Source organism: Rhinolophus sinicus, chromosome 2, assembly GCF_057876585.1.
Source record: "Rhinolophus sinicus isolate RSI-liver-muscle chromosome 2, RSI-T2T, whole genome shotgun sequence".
Taxonomy (NCBI): domain Eukaryota; kingdom Metazoa; phylum Chordata; class Mammalia; order Chiroptera; family Rhinolophidae; genus Rhinolophus; species Rhinolophus sinicus.
This window is the reverse complement of record NC_142502.1, coordinates 13,701,639-13,724,984: the sequence shown is the minus strand read 5'-3', so window position 1 is coordinate 13,724,984 and position 23,346 is coordinate 13,701,639. Positions and strand designations below refer to the sequence as shown.

Below are 23,346 nucleotides of genomic sequence, written 5' to 3'. Positions count from 1 at the left end.
TTCATTTATTTATTTTTATTTATTTTTTATTTTTAATTTATTGGCGTGACAATTGTTAGTAAAATTACATAGATTTCAGGTGTAAAATTCTGTATTACATCATCTATAAATCCCATTAAATACACATATTTCTGTAACAAGTTTACAAAACAGATACATCTTAACCTAAGTCTAGTAAAAAAAAAAAGTTAAAAAAAAGTAAATACAAGTATTTCCACCACTTTTCCTTAGTCAACCTTTGTCTTTCTTTCTGGAATGTCACAACATTATAAAGCTATTGACACGACAAGGACCTTAAAAAAGAAAAATAGAGCGATGGGATCTCTTCATTTACTTCCTTAGCATACCATCTATTTAAAAAATCTGTACTTATAAATTCTTCAAAATGTATTCATCCTTTACAATAAGCTAGGGCCAGGGACACTCCCATGAAAGGACAGGGTGCCCTGCCATCAAGGCGCCCATGGGCTCCTGGGGCAGACAGGCATTTTCAACTGCTCACTGTAACTCAGCGGAAAAGGTACTAAGCCCTACCAAGATCGTACAAGGAAACACATGAGGAGCTTGCGTAATTCTACATGAGGAGTCAGGAAAAGCTCCCAGAAAGATTTAAGCTGCTACTTAAAGGGGAAGGTGCTTTTCAGGTTGAGGGTCGGCATGGCCGATGGGGTGTGGGATATCATAGATACACACACACTCCAGACAAAAGAAACACATCATGTATGTAAGTAATTGCCTCCTTTATTTATAGTATATTTGTTCTTTAAAAGGAAGCCTGTCATAGGCAATTAATGACAATAATTCTTTTAAGAAAATAACATGTTAGGAGCTGGGGATACAGGCATGAGTTAATGATCTCTGCATTCACAGTTCTAGCAGGGAAAACAGACAGAAAAATGTGATTAAGTACTAAATCAGAGGTATGTACAAATTGTTGTTGGGCCCAGGGAAGGGAGCATCTGGGGGCAGGGGGGTGGATGGGACATATTCACAGAGGTGACATTTGAACTGGGTCTCAAAAGGGCAGGGGCAGAGGGATCAGCAAGTCAAACACCCCAGGTACACAGTATTATTTATCTGACAAACAAGGTGCAACTTTAGGAGGAGCAGGAGTAAGTTGCCTAAGAGCTCAGAACTGAAAAGGAGCCAGTAGCTAGATCGTAAGTGATCCACAGGCAGGGGAGGCCAGAACTTTCCAATGCAAGACTCCCATGGTCAAATGTATGGTTAAGAAACTTGTCTTTGGTTACGATATAGATGAGGAGATGAGAGAGACCGAGATACTGCTGACTGAGAACTTTCTACCCACCAAGAGCTCTGCGTCACCTCACAATAATCCTAGGAGGCATTTTACAGGTCAGGAAACTGAGGCTTAGAGATGCAGAGATGTAAGTAAGATCCAGGCTTTTTCAATGCCGAAGACAACACGGGCAACCACCGCACTGTATCACCTCCCTTCAGAAGGAAGAGGATGAGCGACAGCAGTAGCTACGAGGCAGAACCTGCAGCTGTCAAAATATCTCCAGAAGTTGCAATTCCGTGTTTAGGTCTACTAGTCCAATGAGTTATTATAGTTTACCTTTACTCAGTACTATCCCCTGCCAGTTGAACCATTGGGTTTTGAAGAATCTTATAACAAAATCATAGAACTCTGTATACCCAGACCTGGATTCTTTCATCCTCTCCTAGGAAATTCTTACCTCCAAACTCTAAAGACGGCCTTCAGACCGAGGCTGCGTGAAGTCCCAGGGCAGAGAAAGTTAAAAGTGACAGGACAGGACAAGGAAAGTAAAAACTACAGGACAAACAAGAAGTGTGTTTTCTATCCTTGCTCAGAAAGACAGATGTGTAGCATTTAAGAGGTCCAACACAAAAAAAGATACTTAGGCTTTGTGAAAAACTTGAACACATCTCAGGAAAGTGAAATTTTAATTGTACACAAATTGACGGATAACAAGTACACTCAATTTTCAATTCCCCTAACAACTTTATGTAACGTTGTAGCACTGAATTCACATGCTCCCTGTTATCCTTGTTGCAATTCTCGATGGTTTCTAAACCCATGCAGATCAGTGGAGGGCATGAGTCTTCCACTGGCCCCCAAGTTCCCTGACGTAGCTTGCCCTCCATCCTTCCTCAGCCCCTCACTCCCAGGCTCATGTGCTCCGAGCTGTATGTAGCCACGAGGCACGTGTGGCTATTGAGCACTTGAAATGTGGTTCAATAAAATAAGAAAACCTTTTTCTTGTATGTTGTATTTTATACTAAATACGAAAAAGTAAACTATCTCAATGATTTTTACATTGGTTATTTGTTGAAATGTTTTTAGACATATTGGGATAAAGTAAATGAAAATTAATTTCATCCATTTATTTTCACTTTGAAAGCTTCTAGAAAACCTGTTCCATAGGCGGCTTGCGTTGTACTTCTACTGGACAGCGCTGCTTTAGACCTTGTCATTACCAGTACTGCAACCTCACAGTCTCCATCTCAAACACCCTCCTCTCCAGATACGACCTTTCAAGTTCACTTCTTCTATCACCCAATCCCAGCAATTCTTCAAATCCAACAGGACCTCCAGTTCAACAATCCAATCACCTTTCCCTCGGTCCCCACTTCACTTCCTCCACACCCAGTTTATACTCTGGTCAACCATTGTAACCTCTCTCTCCCACACACCTCAAATCCTTTGCACCCTCTCTCTTCCACATATCCACATGACATAACCTCAATCGGAATTAAACATAACTCACCTCCTTTGTGCCTATAGTCCCGCAGCTGAACGTAGCTGGAGACAAACAACCAACCATCCCACCTGGTCTTACTTTAAAATCATGACCACTCACTTCAGGTGGGCCTTTCATGCTGCTCACCAATGTTGACTATGTTTCCTACCATCCTCTACTTTCCTCTCTCTCCTCAGACCTTCAATGCCTCCTCTTCCATTTTCACTCTCAATAATGACCTTCTTTCCTTTTGGGTTCGCAAAGCAGTCAGAGAACTTCCACAAGTTCTCTGCCATAAACCACCTGCCCACTTATTTATTGCTTCTGTGCCCATATACTTTGTTTTCCCTTCTGCCGCCACAAGGTGGGTTGCCCCTGGCTCCATCCAGAACCAGGTCCTCCATCTGCACACTAAATGTCATCCCTTCCTGCCTCCGGAAAGGATGATTAAGCTCTTCTCCCCTCCTTCTTCCATGCTATTTGTTTTTCCCTCTTTACTGGTGTGGGGACAGAGCCAGAGTGCAGTTTCCAGGCTCTCACCTTCTTGTGGAAAGGTGCTCACTCGGGTAGTAAATGGCCATCAACTGTGATTGGGTGGCCATCAGCTGTAACCAGTGAGCCATTGGCCACTAATATAACTTCTGTGGCTACGCTAGCAGAAAATGGGTGGCTGAGCTAGCAAGTGCAGATTGCAGTTAGCAAGTGAGGTGGGTTGGCAGAGAGAAGTGGACGGCAGGTTGCGGATCGTGTGGCTCCTGCTTCCTGTGTCTCCAACCCAGCCGCCAGCGAGAATATAGTGGTATGATTCCCCTACCTGTGGCTCCGTGGGTGTTCCTTTTTGGCCTCACCATATCCTGCGTTCTTATGCGGGGAGTGGTACCAGAGACCCAGCATAACATCCTGCTTTACAACTGGAAAATTCCTATTAGCATACAACTATGCTTTAATCTCTCCCATCTCGTAAAAACAGCTGTCCTGACTCCATCTTCCCTACCATATATATTACACCTTTTCTCTGAGCTCCCTTCCATTTAGAGGACTTTTACTTACTGTCTCCAAAGCCACTTCTCTGATTTTTCTCAAACCCGCTCCGATCAGGCTTTCATCCCTAGCACTTTACCAAAACCCACATGTCAAGGCCACTGACGAACTCCACATTTCTAAGTCCAGTGGTCACTTCTCAGTCTTCGTTTTACCTGACTTATCAGCAACATCTGACCGTTGATCACCCCACCCTCCTGGAAACACCTTCTTCCTTTGGCTTCTATGAGACCACACTGGCCACTCATTTACCATACTGGTTGCACCTTCAGACTCTGTCGTTGGTTTCTCCTCCCCTCAAGAATGCAACGAGCCAAGGCTCAGGATCTGGGCCACTTCTCTATTCTCAGCTCTTGGTGATCTCACCTAACCTCCTGGATTTGGATACCATCTACACGTTAATGAATGTCAAATATTTATCTCAAAACCACTCTCATTCGCTCAAAAACTCAGCTCCTGAACTCTTTCTACAAATCCTACTCTTCCCATGGTCTCCCCCATTCATGAAATAGCAATTATATCCTTATCTTTGCTAAAGCCAAAAACCTGGAGTCCACCTTGACTCTTCATTCTCCACACCCAATCTGTCAGCAAATCCCATTAGCTTTCTTCGGATGAGTTCTCACCACCAACACTGCTACCACCCTGGTCCAAGTTGCTATCTTTCCCCAACGTACTGCAATAGTGCCTATTTACTCTCCCTGCTTCTGTGCACCGCCTCCTACAGATTCTTCTCAACACAGCAACCAACGTGATCCTTTGAAAACTTAAGTCAGATCACATCTTTCCTTTGTACACAATTTGAAATGGCCTTATTTCACTTGAAATAAAGGCCAAAGATCTTAAAAATGGCATGTGTGGCCCTGCATTCTCTGGCCCTTTATCACCACTCTCACATCTCCTACAGTTCCTTCCCTTGCTCATTTTGCTCCAGTTGCTCTGACCTCTGGATCTTTGCACTTACTGTTCCTTACGCTCTTCTCCCAGGTATCTGCAAGCCTCATTCCCTCACCTTCAGACCTTTGCTCCAACGTCTCCTACCCAGTGAAGTCTTTCCCAGCCACTTCAATGAAAATACACGACCAGCACCCACTCTCCTCCTCCCCTTCATACTTCCCCACTGCATTTAACATCACTTGCATAACTTCTATTTTTAATTTATTAATTCATACAACAAATATGAATTGAGTTCTTATGTGGTAGACACTCTACTTGCTGAAAATACAGGAAAATAAAATAGATACAAGCCCTATATTTGACCCTTCCATCATATTGGTATGACAATTAACATGGTAAATCAGCAAAATACTGGGGATGCCAAAAAAATGTATACACATGACTTGTATTCATCTTTTGTTATTGGTATATATTATAATTTTAATAGTTTTTTTCCTCTTAAAATGTGTGTATATATTTTTGGCACCCTCTGTATATATTAAACTGTGACAATGCTAACGCAAAAAAAAAAAAAACAAACAGAAAAGGAACCGATAGATGTGTCTCTCCCCTGTAGAATGTAATCCTGAAGGCTGAGATTTGTCTTTTGTTCATGCTGTGTCTCCTGTGGCCACAGTGCCCAGCACAGTAGGTATTCAACTTACATTTTTTGAATAAAATGCAAAGTAGCTACCAAGTTCTTGGGCACATCTTCTATAAGAAAATGGTATGAAATGGGCAACGATTCAGTGGATAAGTAGCGTTAATCTTTGGGAGCATACCTTCCAATTCCTAAAGCTTAAAGTTATTTTATTTATCTTTGCAGTTACCGCTATACACTGGCTCAAAAAAAGGTTCAGTAAGTGTTTGTGGATTGAGTGTTTTTTTACTCCCAGCTAAACAGACCACAGATCAGTTAGAGGCAGGGGTCCATAGCGGTACCGGTGAAGCCTGTGACGTGTGAGGTTCGCGGCGGCCGGGAGCAAAGGCGGGGGACCGCTGTGCAGGACCACACAAGCTGCTAGGGAAAGGCAATGCACTAACCTCTCCGCAGGAAGAGAAGAGGCACGCGCCAAGAACGCAGGCTTCCGCCGCCTGGCTGCAGGGGACACAGTCGCAGCCGTACCCTCCCGCTTCCCGCAGCCGGCCCGTCACTGCACTTGCGCCCCTCCCAGCGCCCGGCACTGCGCAGGCGCACAGAACTCTAGGCCTGGGGCGTGCGAGCCTCCCTGTTCACGTGACTACCCCACCACGTGACCCTCATCGCTGCGACCTTTTCCGCTCCCTGGGCTCTGGGACCTCCCGGTCCCTCCTTCCGCCTTCCGCTCGCTTCCTTATTCCGCTTCTCTCGTTGCCACCCCCCGCCCCCTGCTGTCCCCGCCTTCCTCCCCGGAAGATCTCCGTGTCTTCGAGCCGGCCATTGTTTGTCCCTTCTGCGGGTAACAAATAAAGTTTTTTTTATTCAAAAGCATTTTTTTAAACCCACTTCTCTCCCTTTCACAGCTCCTCCTCCGCGCCGGCGCCGCCTCTCTTCCTGCGGCGCGTGAGATCCAAGCGTTGGCGCGGAGAACGCGGAGAGCGATGGCGGGGCCTCCGGCATTTCTCTCGGGCCGGGATGTAGGGTGCGTGTCGCTTTCCTCGCCCAGTCCCTCCGCTAGTTTTCCTCCTCTCCACTTTTGCGGAAAGCCGGGCCTCGCCGGGGAGACGAGCGGGAAAGCCGCGGCGGGCTTGAGGGCGCCCGCTCCCCGGCGGTTGTGAGTTCAGTCCCGCCGCAGGGCACCGCTTCCCCGGGGGCGCTTGCTCGGTGCCGCCAGCTCGCGTGGAGGCGGGGGGCGAGGCGGCCCCGCGGCCTGAGTCCGCTCGCTGTGGCCGCTCTCCCGGCTCCAGACTCGGATCTGCTCCGCAGCATCTTCCTTGGCGGTGATTCGTGGCCCCTTCCCTGACTGCACGGGAACGGATTTTCAACCCCAGCAGAAATTCTCCACTTACCTCACCTCTCTCCATAGTGTTCACTCAGGCATTTTAATTGGTTTATGTTAATTTGTATTGGGCAGTTCACTTGTCTTGAAAGTGATTCAGTATTTTTATTTTTATTTTTTTTTACTCCCGCAGACTGCCTTGAGGCTTTGTTACCCCTTCTGCTGCCTTTCAGGGTGTTGCAGAGCACGGCTTTATAATGTTTTAGTACACGCACTTTTGGGGGTTTAAAATTCTTTGTAATAGTTAAGAATCTCAGATCTATAGAGAAGTGTTTCTTCCAAATGCTGATCAGATTAATTCATAATCCCACTATAAATTGTAAAATGCCTGTAGCGTTTTGTTTCTAGGCGTCATTTCACAGATTCTACGTAAAGTTGTAGACCACGGTAAGCAAAATATACCGGGGCTGCCAAAAAAATGTGTACACATGATGTATATTCATCTTTTGTCTGTATGTATTGAATATTACAATTTCAATACCGTTTTTTCCTTCCTTAAAATGGATGCATTTTTTGGCACGCTCTCTATATATTCAATTTATATGAATTTTCTCTATATATTCATTTATATAAATTGAATGGCCAAATTTATATTTGAGATATGACCTTACTCCAAAATACTGCAAAACACAAGGACGCTTAGAAGAAAGTGATCTTACTGGGGGTAGGTTGAGGCCAGAGAGAAGTACTGGGTACCAGTGGCCCAAGGTTTAAGTAGGTCCTCAGGGTCATGGGCATATGGGGAGTGTTTGCTTACTTAAAGTTTGAGCTGAAGGCACTCGCCTCACCTTAGTGCTGACATGAGTGGAACCTCACTCCCACAGGCCTCTGAGGAAATTTATCAACTGGAAAAATAATAATACATACTTTCCAATTAAGTAGAATCTTCAAAGGACTGACTTTGTTTCTGCTGCCTTGGAAAATTCAAGTGTCAATTCATTTAATGTTGCTTCTCTTCCTCCAAGAATATAATAGTGATTTTTAAAGTAAAATTCTGATCAAAGTAGTTACTACACATTAAAACCTAATCACTGTTTAGGTTATTCAAAGCACCGCAGAATCAGAAAGTGTTTTTGCAGTTTTTTTCTAGCTTTATAGTTTTATAGCTATCATTTGAGGAAACCTCCTAAAGGAATACTCGGGTATGTCCAGTATTTAAAAAGTTGCAATAAGATATTTTGAGTTTTTAGAAGTGTGATGATCCCAAGTTAAAGTTAGAATAAGTGATTGGGGAGAGGTAGTGTCAAAATTGTGTCAACTTGCTTCGTTTTCACTTTGTCTCTGGTGAGCTGAAGATATAAATGCATTGATCAGCTAAGTTCTGCTATTTAAAAACTGCACAGAATTTCACCACTGACTAAAGTCTTTTTAGAAGTGAATCAAGTATTTGAAAAAACTAGTTACAGATAAAATGATGTGTAAAATTTGGGTTTTGTATGTCTAAAATCAAGGCTATCTTTAATTTTTTTTATGTGAGTATATTCAAGTTTTTCTTATCTCCAGCTTTCTCTGACACTTCTAGAAAGTCTGCTTTGCTGTTGGGAGCATGAGGTAGTAACTTGCCTTGATTTTGTTTGGGGAGAAAACAGGATGGAAGGAGTCATTGTGCCAGGTAGACAAGGCAGCAGGAAAAGCTTTTGAAAAGAATAAAATTGGCTAAGAGAGAGAAAAGAAAGAAGCAAATTCATAAATGTTTTTCATTCTTTACGTTTCTCCAGCACCTTAGAGTCAGTCTTCCAGGCAGTTTTACATCCATTGCCTCATTCACCTGTCTAACTAGGTGAAATCACTTAGTAAGTAACTGACCTGGGAGGAGAGCCTGTTTGATTTTTAGGGTAATTCTTTTTCTGTCCTATCACATTGTTAAATGAGTTTGTGATGAAGGAAAATAAAAGGAATAGAATGGGACAGATAAGAATGATTAAACAGACTCCAGGGGAGAATCTGGGACTAGAGGCACAAAGACAGCTTAACTTCAACAATATACCAGAGAAGTTCTCATATTTTCTTACGTCTTAATATAGCAGCCAGGCAACGCTGGCTTTCCTTATAATAGTTGTATGAAAAGGAATTTTAATTTAGGTGAGGTGATCCAGAAACTGAAAGATGACCAATTTCCTAATATTAATGCTACTAAGTAATAATATACTATGCACGTGACTATCTTTTCCAGATCGTTTGCATATCTTACAATTAAAGACAGAATACCACAGATCTTAACCAAGGCTATTGATACATTACATCGACATAAAAGTGAATTTTTTGAGAAACATGGAGAGGTAAGAAATGTGTTTTTTGTTAACTCTTTAACAGAAACAGTAAGCAGTTTTCCCTCTGTGATGAAGGTCATTCCACCTGAAGATGATGAAAGGACTCTAGTTCGTAAGATGAAACGTAAAAAAAAAAAGGCAGAATAGATAAGGCAGGATAATGTTGATATGAGATCTGTGTGCGTGCTTTGATTTGCAACATAAGAATTCTAAACTTCGATGTTTATAAGTTTGTGAAGACATACAATGTGATTTTGGAATATAGTATTTTTTTTCTTCTCAAGTTTAGGTACATAAAAATGTCATCCTAGAGGAATTATTCATCTATATATATTTATGTATAAATCATATAAAATTATATATAGATTATTCACATATATATGTAAATATTTCATATTCCTGCAGAAAGGCATGGAAGCTGAAAAGAAAGCTATTTCTCTTCTTTCTAAATTACGAAATGAAACGCAAACAGATAAGCCAATTATCCCTTTGGTTGAGAAGTTTGCTGATACGGACATATGGAATCAGTACCTAGAATATCAACAGAGTCTTTTAAATGAAAGTGACGGAAAACCAAGGTGGTTCTACTCACCATGGTTGTTTGTAGAATGCTACATGTATCGTAGAATTCATGAAGCAGTTATCCAGAGGTAAGTATATAACCACCAAATAAATGCTTAGATAATTTATGGTTTGAAATTATAAAATGATAAATTAAAAAATAAAAACCGGTGGAAACTTGAATTTACTTCAGCAGATTTTAATAGCACTGTTGGGCATTTCTGCAAATGTTATCGCTCTAATAGGTTCTTCGCCATTATAATCCACTTGCCTAGAGCAGACATAAGATTAAATATCTAAAGTAGGAACTAATTTAAAATTCTTATATAGACTTACTTTTCTGCTAGAGTAAAACAAATTGTACTGATTGAGCAAAAAATATTAATTTGAAATAATTATATAAAAAAATCAATATAGGACAAAGTAGCGTATGATTTTGTTTATTAAAATAGATAATATGTCAATTAATTTGGTATAAGGAATTAACAGAACAGTGAATGACTGCATTGTTTTATGCACTATCTTAACCTTCAGTCCTTTTAATGGGTAGATTAAAAAAAGACTGAAAGTTAAACATATCTTCTGAATAACTTTTATAAGTTTGTACTAATTTAATTTTTCCTAAAAAAAATTCTACTATAGAACAGATTTATAGAGCAGAAGGAAATGTAATGTGGATCATTCTTTTAGCTCTCAGATTACAAAAATACAAGTTTGCGGAATAAGAAGAATCCTTTGGTATCTGTTCCTAAACATAGCATAGGATAATTTAAAGCAATCGATCCAACCAGCACTAATAGTGGGAAAAAAATTGGGGGAAATGTGCATAAATTTGAGTCTGTTCATTAGCTTTTTCTCTTTTAATCTTTATAAATTATTTTTTTTTAAATCACAATTTGTTGTTTTTGCTGAATAAGTATGTTTTAGGACTTTTGCTCTAAAAGCAGTATACATTATGTATTAAAAATCTAGTACGCTGCCTGGCACACAGAAGGCACCCAAGCAAAAGACCATAGCTGGTACTAGTCTTTAGTATAGCTCCCATGTACTGAATACCAGGCATGTTCCAGTTACTTGGAACTCAGAGAAGTATGGGTATTATTTTGGTTTCCATTTTTCAGTTGAGGAAACTGAGGTTCAAAGAGGTTAATGATTTGTTGATGACTAGTAAACGGGAGAGCGAGTATTTGAGCCTAGTCTGCGTAAATTAGATTAGAGCCCTCATCAACTATCTTTTCCCGAGTGGTAGATTTGGATGTCTGTCAGGAACTAACGTTAGTCTGAAATTCTGGGTGATAGTTTCATATTAATAATTTTGGAACCTATCTGTGCTACTAGCCAAAGCTGCTGAATTGTGGAAAGTCTGGGTAGCACCCGGAAAAGGTTTGGTGGAGTTCGGAAGTTAGAAAGGGAAAAGGAATGCTGTTTCTGACTTTGATTTTAGAGGTGGATCTGATACAGAGAATAAAAAACATCTAGGGCAGAAATTCACAAACCTGGCCACACATTTAGAACCCAGTTGGGGAGGTTTGCTTGTTTGTTTTCTTACATGCAGATTTCAAAATTATTGTATTAAAAGAAATGCTATGGTTTAATTTGTCTGTGTTGGGGTTTGGGCATCAGTTTTTCTTTTCACACCTTGGGGATTCTGGCCAGCCTAAGGTGATATCCTTTGGTATGGGAACAGCTTATTAAAAGGGGTAGAGGCAAAATTTCGCTCTAAGTTCCAGGAACGAGAATATTAGTTAGTCATGGATACAGAACTCTACTAAGGTAATCTCTGTGACAGATATTTGAAGGTCTGGGGCTTTGTATTATATTGTACCAGAACTCAGATTTTAGGTCAGTGTAAGAAAGAACTGATATGTAGATGATGTATTACAGAGTTGTACACTTGAAACCTAGTAACTTTACTAACTGTCGTCACCCCAATAAACATTAATTTAAAGAAAGGAAAGAAAGAACTGTTGTCCTACAGCAGAACTAGCACAGAAGTAAGTTTCAGATGTCTGTAGTTTGTCAGTGTTCCTTGTTTCTGTGTCTGTGACAGTTCCAAAGTGACCAACGAAGGATTTAAAAAAATTTTTATAGGATCTCAAAGCACACATTAGCTCTAAGGCATGTTTATGTTGATTTTGCTAAAGTGCAATGTACAGCGGGACAGTGCACGTATATTAAGTGTTCAGCAGTCTTTACTGGAACAACTTGTGTCCCTAGTGCCAAGGGCAGGAGGCAGACTCTTACGAGGACCCCGGAAGCACCCCCTGGGTCCTCCTCCAGTCACTAATGTTGCAGAATCCAAGACCGGAAAGAACCCAAGCGGCACTCAGAGAGTTAGGAGAGTCAACTTTATTACGCTGGTGGGCTCAGCGGGATCCTTCCCAAAGACTGAGCCCCTAGCAAGGTTTTGAGCAGGTTTTTATGGATTGGGACTTCCTTCAGTCGGGGAAGGGGCAGGTGTCACCTGGTGATTGGCTCGGGGTGTGGCTTGGAGGGGGTTATGTGGAAGTGGGCTGGGGCTTAGGCTAGGGACCTCTCTCTCCGCTCTGGCCGCCATTTTAGGTCAGTTCCACGTGGCAGGGAACCATTTTAAGGTCAGTTTCCCCATCACTACCATCACTGCGTCTCAATGATAACCGCGGTCCTGATCAGTGTTTTGCCTGTTTTAAAACTTCATTTAAATGAAATTATATGGGCTATAGTTTTGTGTCTGACTTCTTTCACTCAGCATTATGTTGGTGAGATTCATCCATCTTGTTTGCATTATAATTGTAAATAATTTTTACTGCTGCACAAATATTGCATTTTATGAGTATATCACACTGTTTACCTAGCCTGTTGTCGGTAGATATTTGAGTAGTTTCCAGTTTGGGGTTATCCTGAAGAGTGCTGCTACAAACATTCAAACACGTGTGTTTGGTGAACATACATGTGTATGTGTTTCTGCTGGGTGTGCACCTAAGAATGAACCACTGGCTTATAGCATATGCACATATACAGCGTTAGTAGATTGTAAAATTGCAAACATTTTAAAATCAGAAGTCATATATAGTTATGTGCGTTTACTCTCTTAAATACAAGAAATAAGCTCATTCTTAATATGAGCTTATTTAATATTAATATGAGGTGTGACTTTAAACTAATGAATGATTTGTTAATAAAACACTAGAACAAAGGTCGGCAAACTTTTCCTCTAAAGGGCCAGATAGTGAATATTTTAGGCTGTGTGTGTGGGGGGCACATGGTCTTAGTTGAAGGTACTCAGCCCTGTCATTGTAGTGCAAAAGCAGCCCTAGACGGCCCGTAAATGAATGAGCATGGCTGTGTTCCAATAAAACTTCATTTATGGATACTGAAAATTTAATTTCATGTGTCACAAAATATTCTTTTGATTGTTTCCAACCATTCAAAAATGTAAACACCATTCTTAGCTTGCAGGTCATATAAAACAAGTGGCAGGCCAGATTGGGTCTGCAAGTGATAGATTGCTGACCCTATACTTGAACCTGTGCTGCTAAATAATTTTTATCCTTTTAAGTCACCTTGAGAGACTGATTAATGTCAGCAATGCTGCCATTGCTAAAAACACCTCTTAATTCTTTGGAACTTCTTTCAAAGCCAGTTTAAAGCCTCAAAAAGAGTATTAGTCTCATTATTTTTTAGTCACTCCTCATTTTTGACCAAGAATGTTTCTCCATTTGATTTACACACCCCATTCTACTGAAATGACTCTGAGTGACTTTTGGCTGTTTCCAAAAAGAAATTAACACCAAAGGAGGAAGATACGCTATCACTGACAAGGACGTTTGATAATGTGCCACAGGTACTGAAGAAAATTCCAAAAGAGGAATTCCAAAAGTACTTTGAGCAATGGCAGCATCCTTGGAATAAGGGTGTAGCTCCCAAGGTGACTGACTGGAAGGAGGCAGCAATCAGTTGGATGTATAAATGCTGGTATGTTTTTGTTTTTTAATCAGTCCCATTAACTCAGTCATACGATTTTTACCCTCAGGATAACCCATGGAAAAAGCAGCTAATTTAGAAGATCAGATGTCCTGAATGTCTTTTATATTTGATTCTGTAAAGGCTATTATGTTAGTAATTATACCTTCTCAGTTATATTTTCTTTAGGCCAGTATCAGTATTATTTGAGATCTCATTGGACAGCATGAAGATATTGCCATGACACATACATCACCGTTGGTCAGAGTCAACTTGGGAGTAAAAGTTGCCAAAACACAAACAAAAAAAAAAACTACACATAAACGATCAAAATTTGTCATTATAATAAAATTTGCATTAGTATTGTCTGATTTATCTCAAGTAGTCATTGGGTTCCCATAATACCTGTGTTTGATTGTATTTATGATTACTATTCAAATACTCTGTTTACATCCATGTTTGTTACTTGAAACCCTGCCACATTGAGCACACCAAAAAAAGTTAAACCAAAGCAATTATCTTGAAATTTTGTTTTTCTTAATCCTTTTGCCCTGAAAACCCTACTGGGTAAATAATTATGGATATAGTCACTAATTATGTAGTACTTCCAATAAATGATTAGGGAACTTTGACAATTAATTAAAATGAATTCGGGGAATTTATTTTTGTGTAATTTGATTTGTGTACTTTGATTATTTTTGTATAATTCAATCTATGTTATAGCTAGTCTATTACTAGTAGTTTTTGAGACTGAGTGCTATTGTTACCTTTCATTAAAGACTGTAATTACCCAAATATTTTTTAAAAAGCTACAGAATTACATAAATATTTCACTTATATTTTTCTCATACCTTAGTCCACCAATCGATGACTTTGATGTATTTAGAGAATCAAAAGAACAAAACTTCTTTGAGTCACAGCAAGCTGTCATTGCCTTATGTACTCACCTGCAAGAGTTGATGAAAACGACTGAAGATCTAGATGAAAATCGGCTAAAAAATGAGTTTTTTAAACTTCTTCAGGTAAATGTGATAATCTCCTGAGTGTATTTATTTATTTTAAACAGTTGAAAAATAAAGTGGTACACGTTCAACAACAAAGCATGTATATACAGTGTCATTTTAGTTATAATCTTTTTTTTTAAATCATTTTAGTAATAGCGTTATTCAAAAGATAAAAATCCATTTAATCTCCGAAAATGGGTTTTGAAATCTCTTCTGCTCCACCTGGAGGTGATTGTAGAGGCACAGGATTTTAGTAGCTTCATAGCTTCTGTTGTTCTTGAGAGAATACTTGACAGTCGCGGCCCAGCCTGACTTGGGCATGAATGCCAGCTTTGTCACTTATTTGTGGTTGGATCTGAGGCAAGTTGCTTAATTTCTCTGAGCTTCATCTGTTGTCATCTGTTAAATACGGATGATATTGTACACTTCATAATTTGATGTAAGGATTAAACTGGACTCATTCTTGTGAGTGTTGAGCATGGAGCCTGGAACACAGGCGCTGCTGTCATCATCAGGTGGAAACACTCGGCAATCAGCGACCTGTTTAATATGGTTTTATGACATGTTTTCATCTATATTATATTAAGTTTAGTTTTCAACTCTCATTCAAAATGTCCTGAGATTTATAGTACTAGATTCGGAACTATTTGAAAATGTATAGTTTTACACAGGAGTATCCCCAGCCCTCACTTCCAGAAAGAGTTGTTAGAAAGTGTTATGAAGAGCAGTGTTATGAAAGTGTTATGAAATTAAGCAGGGAAGGGGAACAGGGAATGGCTGCAGTGTTAAGTGGGGCTGCCAGGCAAGGGTGGGAGACTTGGGGAAAGACCAGAAGCAGGAGAAGGAGTGGGTCACATGCATATCTGTGGTGGAGCATCTCTGCTGAGGCCCTTGGGTGTGGGAGATTGGGGGTAAGGGGGGATTCTGTAGGAAATGAGAGGGGCAAGAGGGTCTGGAAGGGCCACAGAAGGCCTCGTAAGAAAGGTAAGTCTTGGGTTTGATTCCCAAAATGAAATGGGAATCTATTAGAGAGTTTGGATCAAAGGAGTGATTAAATGACTTATTTCAAGGATTACTTTTGAGAACAGACTGAAGGGGCGCAAAGGTAGAAGCCGGAGATCTGTTATTAAAATGACTCAGATGAAGGGTGAGTGGACCACGCTGGTAGGGGTTAGGTGTCATCAGATTCTGGATATACTGTGAAAGTAGAGGCTCCAGAATGTGCGGACAGGTTGTGGGACGTGACAAAATCCTGGTGAAACTTTTAGGGCAAGCAGAGTAAGCTGAGTGATGAAAAGGGACAGGCCTATTTTGAGTTTGGAAGAAAAGTTGTCAGGGTATTGTTAATAAATAAACCTAGTTATCTTTTCTCTCTCTGAACTTCCTTTCTGCTTAGTTTAGAGTTAAGGAAAGAAAGAGGTCAGCAGGTTACTCTTTACCCCTAGTTAGCCCACTCTTTCCTGGAATAGTCGTTTGAATGTGTTCTTTGTCCTATAAGTATAATGTGAAGGAGAACTACTGACCTAGTTTCTGCCGTCTAATTTGGCCAGCTACCCCAAACTGCCACTCTGTTCCCCAATAAGTCGGCCAAGGTTGTGCTCATGACGACCAGCAGGTTCGCTTCCTGCGAGGAGCCGGAAGCTGCTGCTTATGTTTGCAGAGAATACTGATCCGTTTTTAAAAGCCTTAGGACTCTGCCACTGTCCACACGAATGTTTCAGAGTCTACTCTGTCAGACACTGTTCTCGATGCCGGGCGTACGATGGTGAGAAAAACAGACCAATGCCTTGCTGTCATAGACCTTGCAATCTTGAGGGAATATAGATAAATAGGGCACAACTCAGTATAGAATTAATCACAGGCTGGGAGATGGTGTGAAGGAAAAGTACAGGAAACCAGCAGAGACCCTGACCTTAGTTGGCGAGGGCCGTCATCTGCACCATTCTGTGTTTCTGCATCAGACTTGGACTAATTCTTTTTTAAAAATCTACTCACTTATCTTTCTTTTTAAAATAATTTTCTTGGTTGAAATACGCATTTTCCTCTTATTTTGAAACACAAGAGTAGAGTTTGTTTTGGCTCATATTGATAGAGTACTTCTGTATGCCAGTTACTGGGCACATTAGTTACACCCATTATGTCAATTCTCACAATAACTCTGAGGTAAGTACTATTATTATCTCGTTTTTCAGTTGTGTAACCTGAGTCTTAGAGATCACATGCGATTTACCAAAGGTCATTAACTGGAAATGCTGGGATTTGAACCCAGGTCTGTCTGACTCCAGAGCTGGCACTTTTAAATACGTAATTTTAGTTATAGCTAAAACAAACAAAAAAAACTAGGACTGTATACCATTTCCTGCAAAATAACCTTGCATATTATTTCAATTTAAAGTAGAACAATAGATTATTAGAATTGGAAGGGTATTTAGATATCACCTTGTCCAATTTCTTCATTTTTACAATTGAGAGAACTAAATCCCAGAGAGGTTGGATATAGTAAAAGAAATAGAGCAGTTAAGGAGGACAGGGGTTGCTAGGAGGAAAACAGGAACTTTAATTTTTCTCTTGACTCTGGATTATAAAGTAAACATTGTAGCTTCTTTTTACAGCATCAAATCGTTCTCATATCTGCAAGATGCAAAAACTTATTCTGATTAAATATAAGTCATTAAAATCATTCAAACCAGTTTAAAGTTCATTACATACTGACCAATGAAAAGTTTTATTGTTTTACTTTTTTATACAGCATCATGTAAACAGTCTTTGCATTATTAGACAAAGTATCAAAATTTGATGAACATTTTAAGAGTTTTGTAGAAATGATTATGAATACTTTTAGCAACCCCTCCCCCCACATCCTACATTATAGTTTTTGTTGGTTATTCAAAACATGGGTAAACATTTGGTACTTTTTCTTTTTCAGATTTCACTGTGGGGAAATAAGTGTGATCTGTCTCTATCAGGTGGGGAAAGCAGTTCTCAGAAGACCGATATAATAGATTCTCTGGAAGACCTAAAACCTTTCATTTTAGTGAATGACATGGAACACCTTTGGTCGTTGCTTAGCAATTGCAAGAAAACAAAAGAAAAAGCATCTACTATTAGGGTGGATATTGTTTTAGATAATTCTGGGTTTGAACTTGTTACCGATTTAACACTAGCTGACTTCTTATTGTCTTCTAAACTGGCTACTGAGATCCATTTTTATGGAAAAACTATTCCATGGTTTGTTTCTGATACCACTATACATGATTTTAACTGGTTAATTACACAAGTGAAACATTCTAATCACAAGTGGGTGTCCAAGTGTGGGGCTGACTGGGAGAACTATATTAAAATGGGCAGATGGGTTTACCATGATCATATATTTTGGACGCTTCCTCATGAATTCTGTGCCATGTCTCAGGTTGCCCCTGACTTATATGCTGAACTACAAAAGGCAAATTTAATTCTATTCAAGGGCGATTTGAATTACAGGAAGTTAACAGGTGACAGAAAATGGGAGTTTACTGTTCCTTTTCATCAGGCTTTGACCGGTTTCCATCCTGCCCCTCTCTGCAGTATCCGAACACTAAAAGCTGAGGTTCAGGTTGGTCTGCAGCCCGGGCAAGGCGAACAGCTCACAGCTTCTGAGCCCAACTGGCTGACCGCTGGGAAATACGGAGTATTTCAGTTTGATGGTCCGCTTTGACTTGCTTTAGGAACTCTAATTTGTGTAGAAAGATTGGGCAGGCAATTTTCAGCCGCAGAAAAGCGGTGTGTGAATTTAGTCACTTCACTGATCTGCGTCAGCTCTGGGAAGCTTGGCTTCTCAGTGCCGTTACATACGCTCTGGATGCCTTTTCCTTTGAACATTTTGCCCCACTACTTTGGAGGTGGATGGATTCAGCTAATTACAGATCTTTACATTTATGTTGGAACCAACCTTAGTAATTTATTTCAAGTTAAATGCATAATTTCAAGTGGTTTCATGAGCTTATTTTTAATAGGGCAGAAAAGCAAAATATAAGTGAATTCTGCTTTTAAAGTTCACATTTTAAAATCCTGTGCTGCATGGTATTTCATATTCTAGGAAGCATGGAATTTTATTTAACTTGATTTTGGGCTCTAGAAATAAAGGCTCTGTGAAAGTATACATCTTAAATATGCTTTGTAAAGAGAGGCATTGTTACAGCTGTGATATTTGAACACATGAAAGTAAAACTTACCTCAAGTTAATTCCAAATTTTGTTCTTAAATTTTATTTCATTTCAATAGCCTGTTTTATTTGCATGCATTTGTATTTTGATTGACTTGTGGAATGGATGGTAGGAAACACAAAACTGAACAGAATGAAAGAAATGGTATTTGAAGAAAAATATAATATCTTTTACATCCTATTTATGATCTCTGTAATTTTAACACAAGTGTTTTAAATGAACATATTTTTAGATTGTTCTTCAGTTTAAAGTACTTTAGAAAAGGTTCTTATGCATTGAATTTGGAGTACTACCAATGAGTTGACTAATTTTTTTAAATATTCTTACTCATTTATTAGTGATCACCAAATAGTAAAAACAGTAAGTTACTGGTCAATTTGTTTTGAAACTAAAATTGGAAATAAACCTGGAAATGTTTTCTTGCACTAAAATAATAAAGTGAATTGTACTGAAAGTCACATTGGTTTTATTTTCCAATGGGAGAAAGTCAAGAAAGGAAGATTTAAAATGAGGTGTATATAATGAAAAAACTCATAATGCATATAATAGATGTTGCTAAAGCAGTTCTTAAATTAGGTCACTTATATGAAGTTACGGCGTATATCTTCGTTAAGTGTTTAAAAAATTTGTTTTGTAAAATGTTTATATAAAACTGCACATTTTGAATTTACTCTTCTTTACATGTGTTCCCGTTTTAAATATTAAGTTACTTAAATACTGAGCATATTCGCATTACTTGTAGACACTTGACCTAAGTTAGAACATAATTGTATATTTGTATTGACTTCACAGCCACAGTGTCAGCTCTAGGATAATATATTCCATTTCCCAAAGTACTGCAATTTTTTCTCTTTTTACCATGTTCTGTTAAGAACATGAAAGGAGGACGTATGAGGAAGTAGTTCACCCCTCCTACAAGAAAGAGAGCAACAAGAAAGGTGGCACTGTGGAAGAGGAAGTCAAAGTGGCATTTTAAAAAACGCTTAGCTGGAGGGAGGGCCCGCCTGTTGTTTCACCAGCTGATTTTTTTTAAACCAACTTTTTGGAACTATGACTCACGTGCAATTCATCCGTTTAACGTGTACACTATTTTAGTACATTCACAGGTTATGCAGCCATTACCAAAATCTAATTTCAGAGCATTTACATCACTACGCATTAAGTCATCCTCCATTCCCCTCTCAGGACTTGGCAACTGGTAATCTACATTTTGTCTCTGGATTTGCCTATTTGGACATTTCATATATAAATAGAATCATAAAATATTTGATCTTTTGTGACTGGCTTCTTTTTAAGGTTCATCAGAGGAAGTGTGTGTCAGTACTCCATTTCTTTTTATTTATCCATTTTATCAATATACTACATATGGATGTACTGTATTTATCCATTCTTAGTGGGTGGACATTTGGATTGTTTCCGCTTTTTGACCGTTAAGAATAATGATGCTTTGAACATTCATGTCCAAGTTGTTTTGTGTGTATGGTTTCAGTTCTCTTGGGTATATACCTAGGAGTGAAAGTGCTAGATTGTATATGGCAGTTGTGTTTAACGTTTTGAGGAACTGCCAAACGTCTCCAAAGTGTTTGCAATGTTTTACGTTCCCACCAGCAATGTATGGAGGCTCTGATTTCTCCACACCCTTGTCAGCCTTTGTCACTGTCCTTGTTTTTGATTCTAGCCATGCTACTGGGTGTGAAGTGGTGTCTCGTGGTTTTGATTTACATTTCCCTAGTGAGTAATGAGCATATTTTCATGTGCTTATTGGCCATTTGCATATCTTTTGGAGAAATGTCTTTAATTCCTTTGCCCATTTAAAATTAGATTATCTTTTTATTGAGCTGTAAGGGCTTTTAGATTCTCTGCATGCAAGTCGCATCAGAAATAATTTGCAAATGTTTTCTTCCATTCTGTAGGTTATCTTTTCACTTTCTTGATGGTATCATTTGCAGCACAAAGTTTTAGATTTTGATGATGTCCTCTTTATCTTTCTTCTTTTGTTGCAAAACATTGGTTTTTGAACTGCTGCTTAACATCCCTGAAGAGCCACTGAAGTGAGGGATCTTACCTGATGGACAGGGCTCTGCCTACAGCCCTGCCCTGCCCCCCCCGCTTGTTTCTACCCTAGCAAATTTGCCCTATGTATGTTGGGCATAGGTACAGCGGAGCATGATAGGGAAAGCTGAGGCTCTGGCGTTATCTGGGGGCAGGTTTTCCACCAAAGAGCTCAGTGATCTCAGGAACTTTTCCAAATATGACATCTGCAATTGTTTGAACTGCTGATACCATAACTTGTGAAGTATGAAGTAACTCCTGAATAAAGCAGCTCATAAATTTCATGTAATACATTTTTATCAAGACATAGATTCAATAGCTTAGTTATATTATGGTGGAAATGTAGATGAAGGGCAGGTAAATAATTAGACGGAGGATGGTTTATAGTCTGGGCTTATGCTCCTTTTTTATTGAATAGCAGATGGACAAGATCTTTTGGGATTCAGCTTTTTAAAAAATTTGAGGTGGTGTTTTGTGTTTGATAAAATGCAGTATTGCTTTTGAACCTTTAAAAAGCCAGAACCTGTGCTGTTCATCCTCAAGGTCATGTTTCTATAAAAACTACCCACCACAAAAGGCAATATCAACATAGTTCAAACCCTTTACTTACATTTTATGAAAACTCCAGAGTGGATTGAAAACACAATTCAAGTTAGACTTAATTAAGATTCCCTTTCTCACCCATTTTCTTAACAGCTCTCTCTTTCCCCAACGTCCCTGAGCCTTGTTCTGGTCTCTCTCCTTCCACCAAGTTTTTCTTCTTTTTGGCTGGACTGGGGTGAGGGTCGGGGAGACTGATCACTTCTACACATTCATCTTTCATTGTCTAGATAAAGTGTTAACGTCCTGTCTGACAGGGTAAGCGATAAGTGACATCTGGAAATTACAGAAAATGAATGAAGCAGAGGTAAATGTAAAAATGAAAACAAGAACATAACTCTACCACTTCCAAATACTCCTGTTAAGATTTTTGATATGTGTATTTCTGTAAGTTTTTCTCCATGTGTAGACTTTTTTTTTTTTTTTTTTTTTAACATTTCTAAGCTAAAACAGGATCACACTGTTTAAAAATGTTTTAAAATTCTGAAGTATGTTTCCAACTTCCAAATTTTTTTTGTCTGGTTGGTTTTGTTGTTGTTGTTATTTTACTTTTGTATTTTTTCTAGTTTACTAATTAGTTCCTGCTGGAGGAATAGCAGGAACTAGCTTTTTCTTGGATAGCAGTATGACCTGGGACTCAGTAATGGTCATGGACTCATAAATCCCGGGTCTCCTGTTAACCGTGTGACCTAAGTCACATTCTCACAATTTTACTGGAAAAGGAGAAGTTATTTCTGGTCAACTTGAACTGCATTCAATCTCAAACCCAGATTTCCCTAGGGAAAGTGGAGTCATGCTGAAAGATATCAGCATTCTGACATCCCCTAGTGGCCACCTGAGTATTCCATAAACCCCCGTCTTTTTTCTTCTTTTTGAACTATAGGCAGGGAAATACTGTTGGTTATGGAGCATCAGTTAGTCTACTCTGACCCCTCCCATCAGAGACCGCCAGTCACATTGTTCTCCAGCCTCCCTGCTATGCTTTGGTGGGTCACATTTCCCCCTTTCTGTTTGTTTAATATTCATCATTCAGACCTTTTAGAAAATAGAAGGGAAAATCAGTTCTTACTGAAGACACTTCTAAAGTGTTGACTCCCATTAGTCCTGCATTTCATGGGGCAGCCACCGACCGTGTCTTCCTGTATTTGCAGCACATACCGTATTGAGCACAGAGTAGGAGCTCAATGAATGATTGGTTGAAGGTGATGAATCCCAGCATTTGAAAGAAGTATTTCTTTTTTTTAAAGATTTTATTGGGGAAGGGGAACAGGACTTTATTGGGGAACAGTGTGTACTTCCAGAACTTTTCCAAGTCAAGTTGTTGTCCTTTCAATCTTAGTTGTGGAGGGTGCTGTTCAGCTTCAAGTTGTTGTCCTTTCAGTCTTAGTTGTGGAGGGCGCAGCTCAGCTCCAGGTCCAGTTGCCGTTGCTAGTTGCAGGGGGCGAAGCCCACCATCTCTTGAGGGAGTTGAACCGGCAACCTTGTGGTTGAGAGCCCACTGGCCCATGTGGGAATCGAACCGGCAGCCTTTGGAGTTAGGAGCACAGAGCTCCAACCACCTGAACCACCTGGCCGGCCCTGAAATAAGTTTTAAACCTCTGAGGTGATGCTATTTAAATTGAATTCTGAAGGATGACATGAGTCTGCTAGAAAGCCTAATCAATTAAATCAGTATTTTTGTTGAATTAATTAAACATAATTGGGAGTTTTCCATTAATGTATGCATCTTTGGATACTGCTTTATTCCTTCAGTATTTTATGGTGATCAATTTCCCATTTGTCAAAAATTCTTCAAAAATGTGATTTTTAATGGTTACAAACATTTCATCATATAGCTAGATCATATTTCCTTTTGCTATGGAGAGTGTTCAAAATTTTTGCTATTATAAAAGAAGCTGAAATACAGGCAACTTAATACCCATAATTATTTGAAGCCACCCAACTATTCTAATTCTCGTAGAATAGTGTTCGTATTAGACTTATAGCCCCAAACTCTCAATATTGAGTACTTGCTTTATATGAGAAGGGAAGTT

At 39.4% G+C, this 23,346-nt stretch overlaps 2 protein-coding genes across 4 annotated transcripts in view; one reads left to right on the top strand and one right to left on the bottom strand.

Annotated features, from left to right (window-relative positions):
• RMND1 (required for meiotic nuclear division 1 homolog) overlaps positions 1-5,905 on the bottom strand; it is a 37,839-nt gene extending 31,934 nt beyond the window's left edge. The window contains exon 1 of one of the 2 annotated variants that reach the window (XM_019735436.3): positions 5,748-5,905. The gene's annotated coding sequence lies outside the window, so the exon portion shown is untranslated. The remainder of the gene's footprint in view (positions 1-5,747) is intronic. The other variant, XM_074333709.2, reaches the window with a different exon arrangement.
• Positions 5,906-6,147: 242 nt separating this feature from the next.
• On the top strand, positions 6,148-19,115 carry DCPH1 (damage control phosphatase 1). Of its 2 annotated transcripts, none has more exons than XM_019735437.3 (5): positions 6,148-6,325; positions 8,856-8,961; positions 9,358-9,602; positions 14,312-14,477; positions 17,386-19,115. In XM_019735437.3, exons 1-5 carry the CDS (start codon positions 6,285-6,287, stop codon positions 18,151-18,153), a joined length of 1,326 nt encoding a protein of 441 aa, XP_019590996.3. In that variant the 5' UTR covers positions 6,148-6,284; the 3' UTR covers positions 18,154-19,115. The 2 variants fall into 2 exon arrangements, with proteins under 2 accessions (XP_019590996.3, XP_019590997.3); XM_019735438.3 differs by lacking the exon at positions 6,148-6,325 and adding an exon at positions 6,338-7,069.
• Positions 19,116-23,346: the final 4,231 nt, after the last annotated feature.

Excerpts from the sequence above, each read along its gene's own strand:
- DCPH1 (XM_019735437.3), top strand. The coding sequence starts at position 6,285 with ATGGCGGGGCCTCCGGCATTTCTCTCGGGCCGGGATGTAGG. Across the intron at positions 6,326-8,855 it reads CTCTCGGGCCGGGATGTAGG|ATCGTTTGCATATCTTACAA; the intron begins GTGCGTGTCGCT and ends TATCTTTTCCAG. Across the intron at positions 9,603-14,311 it reads CATGAAGCAGTTATCCAGAG|TCCACCAATCGATGACTTTG; the intron begins GTAAGTATATAA and ends CTCATACCTTAG.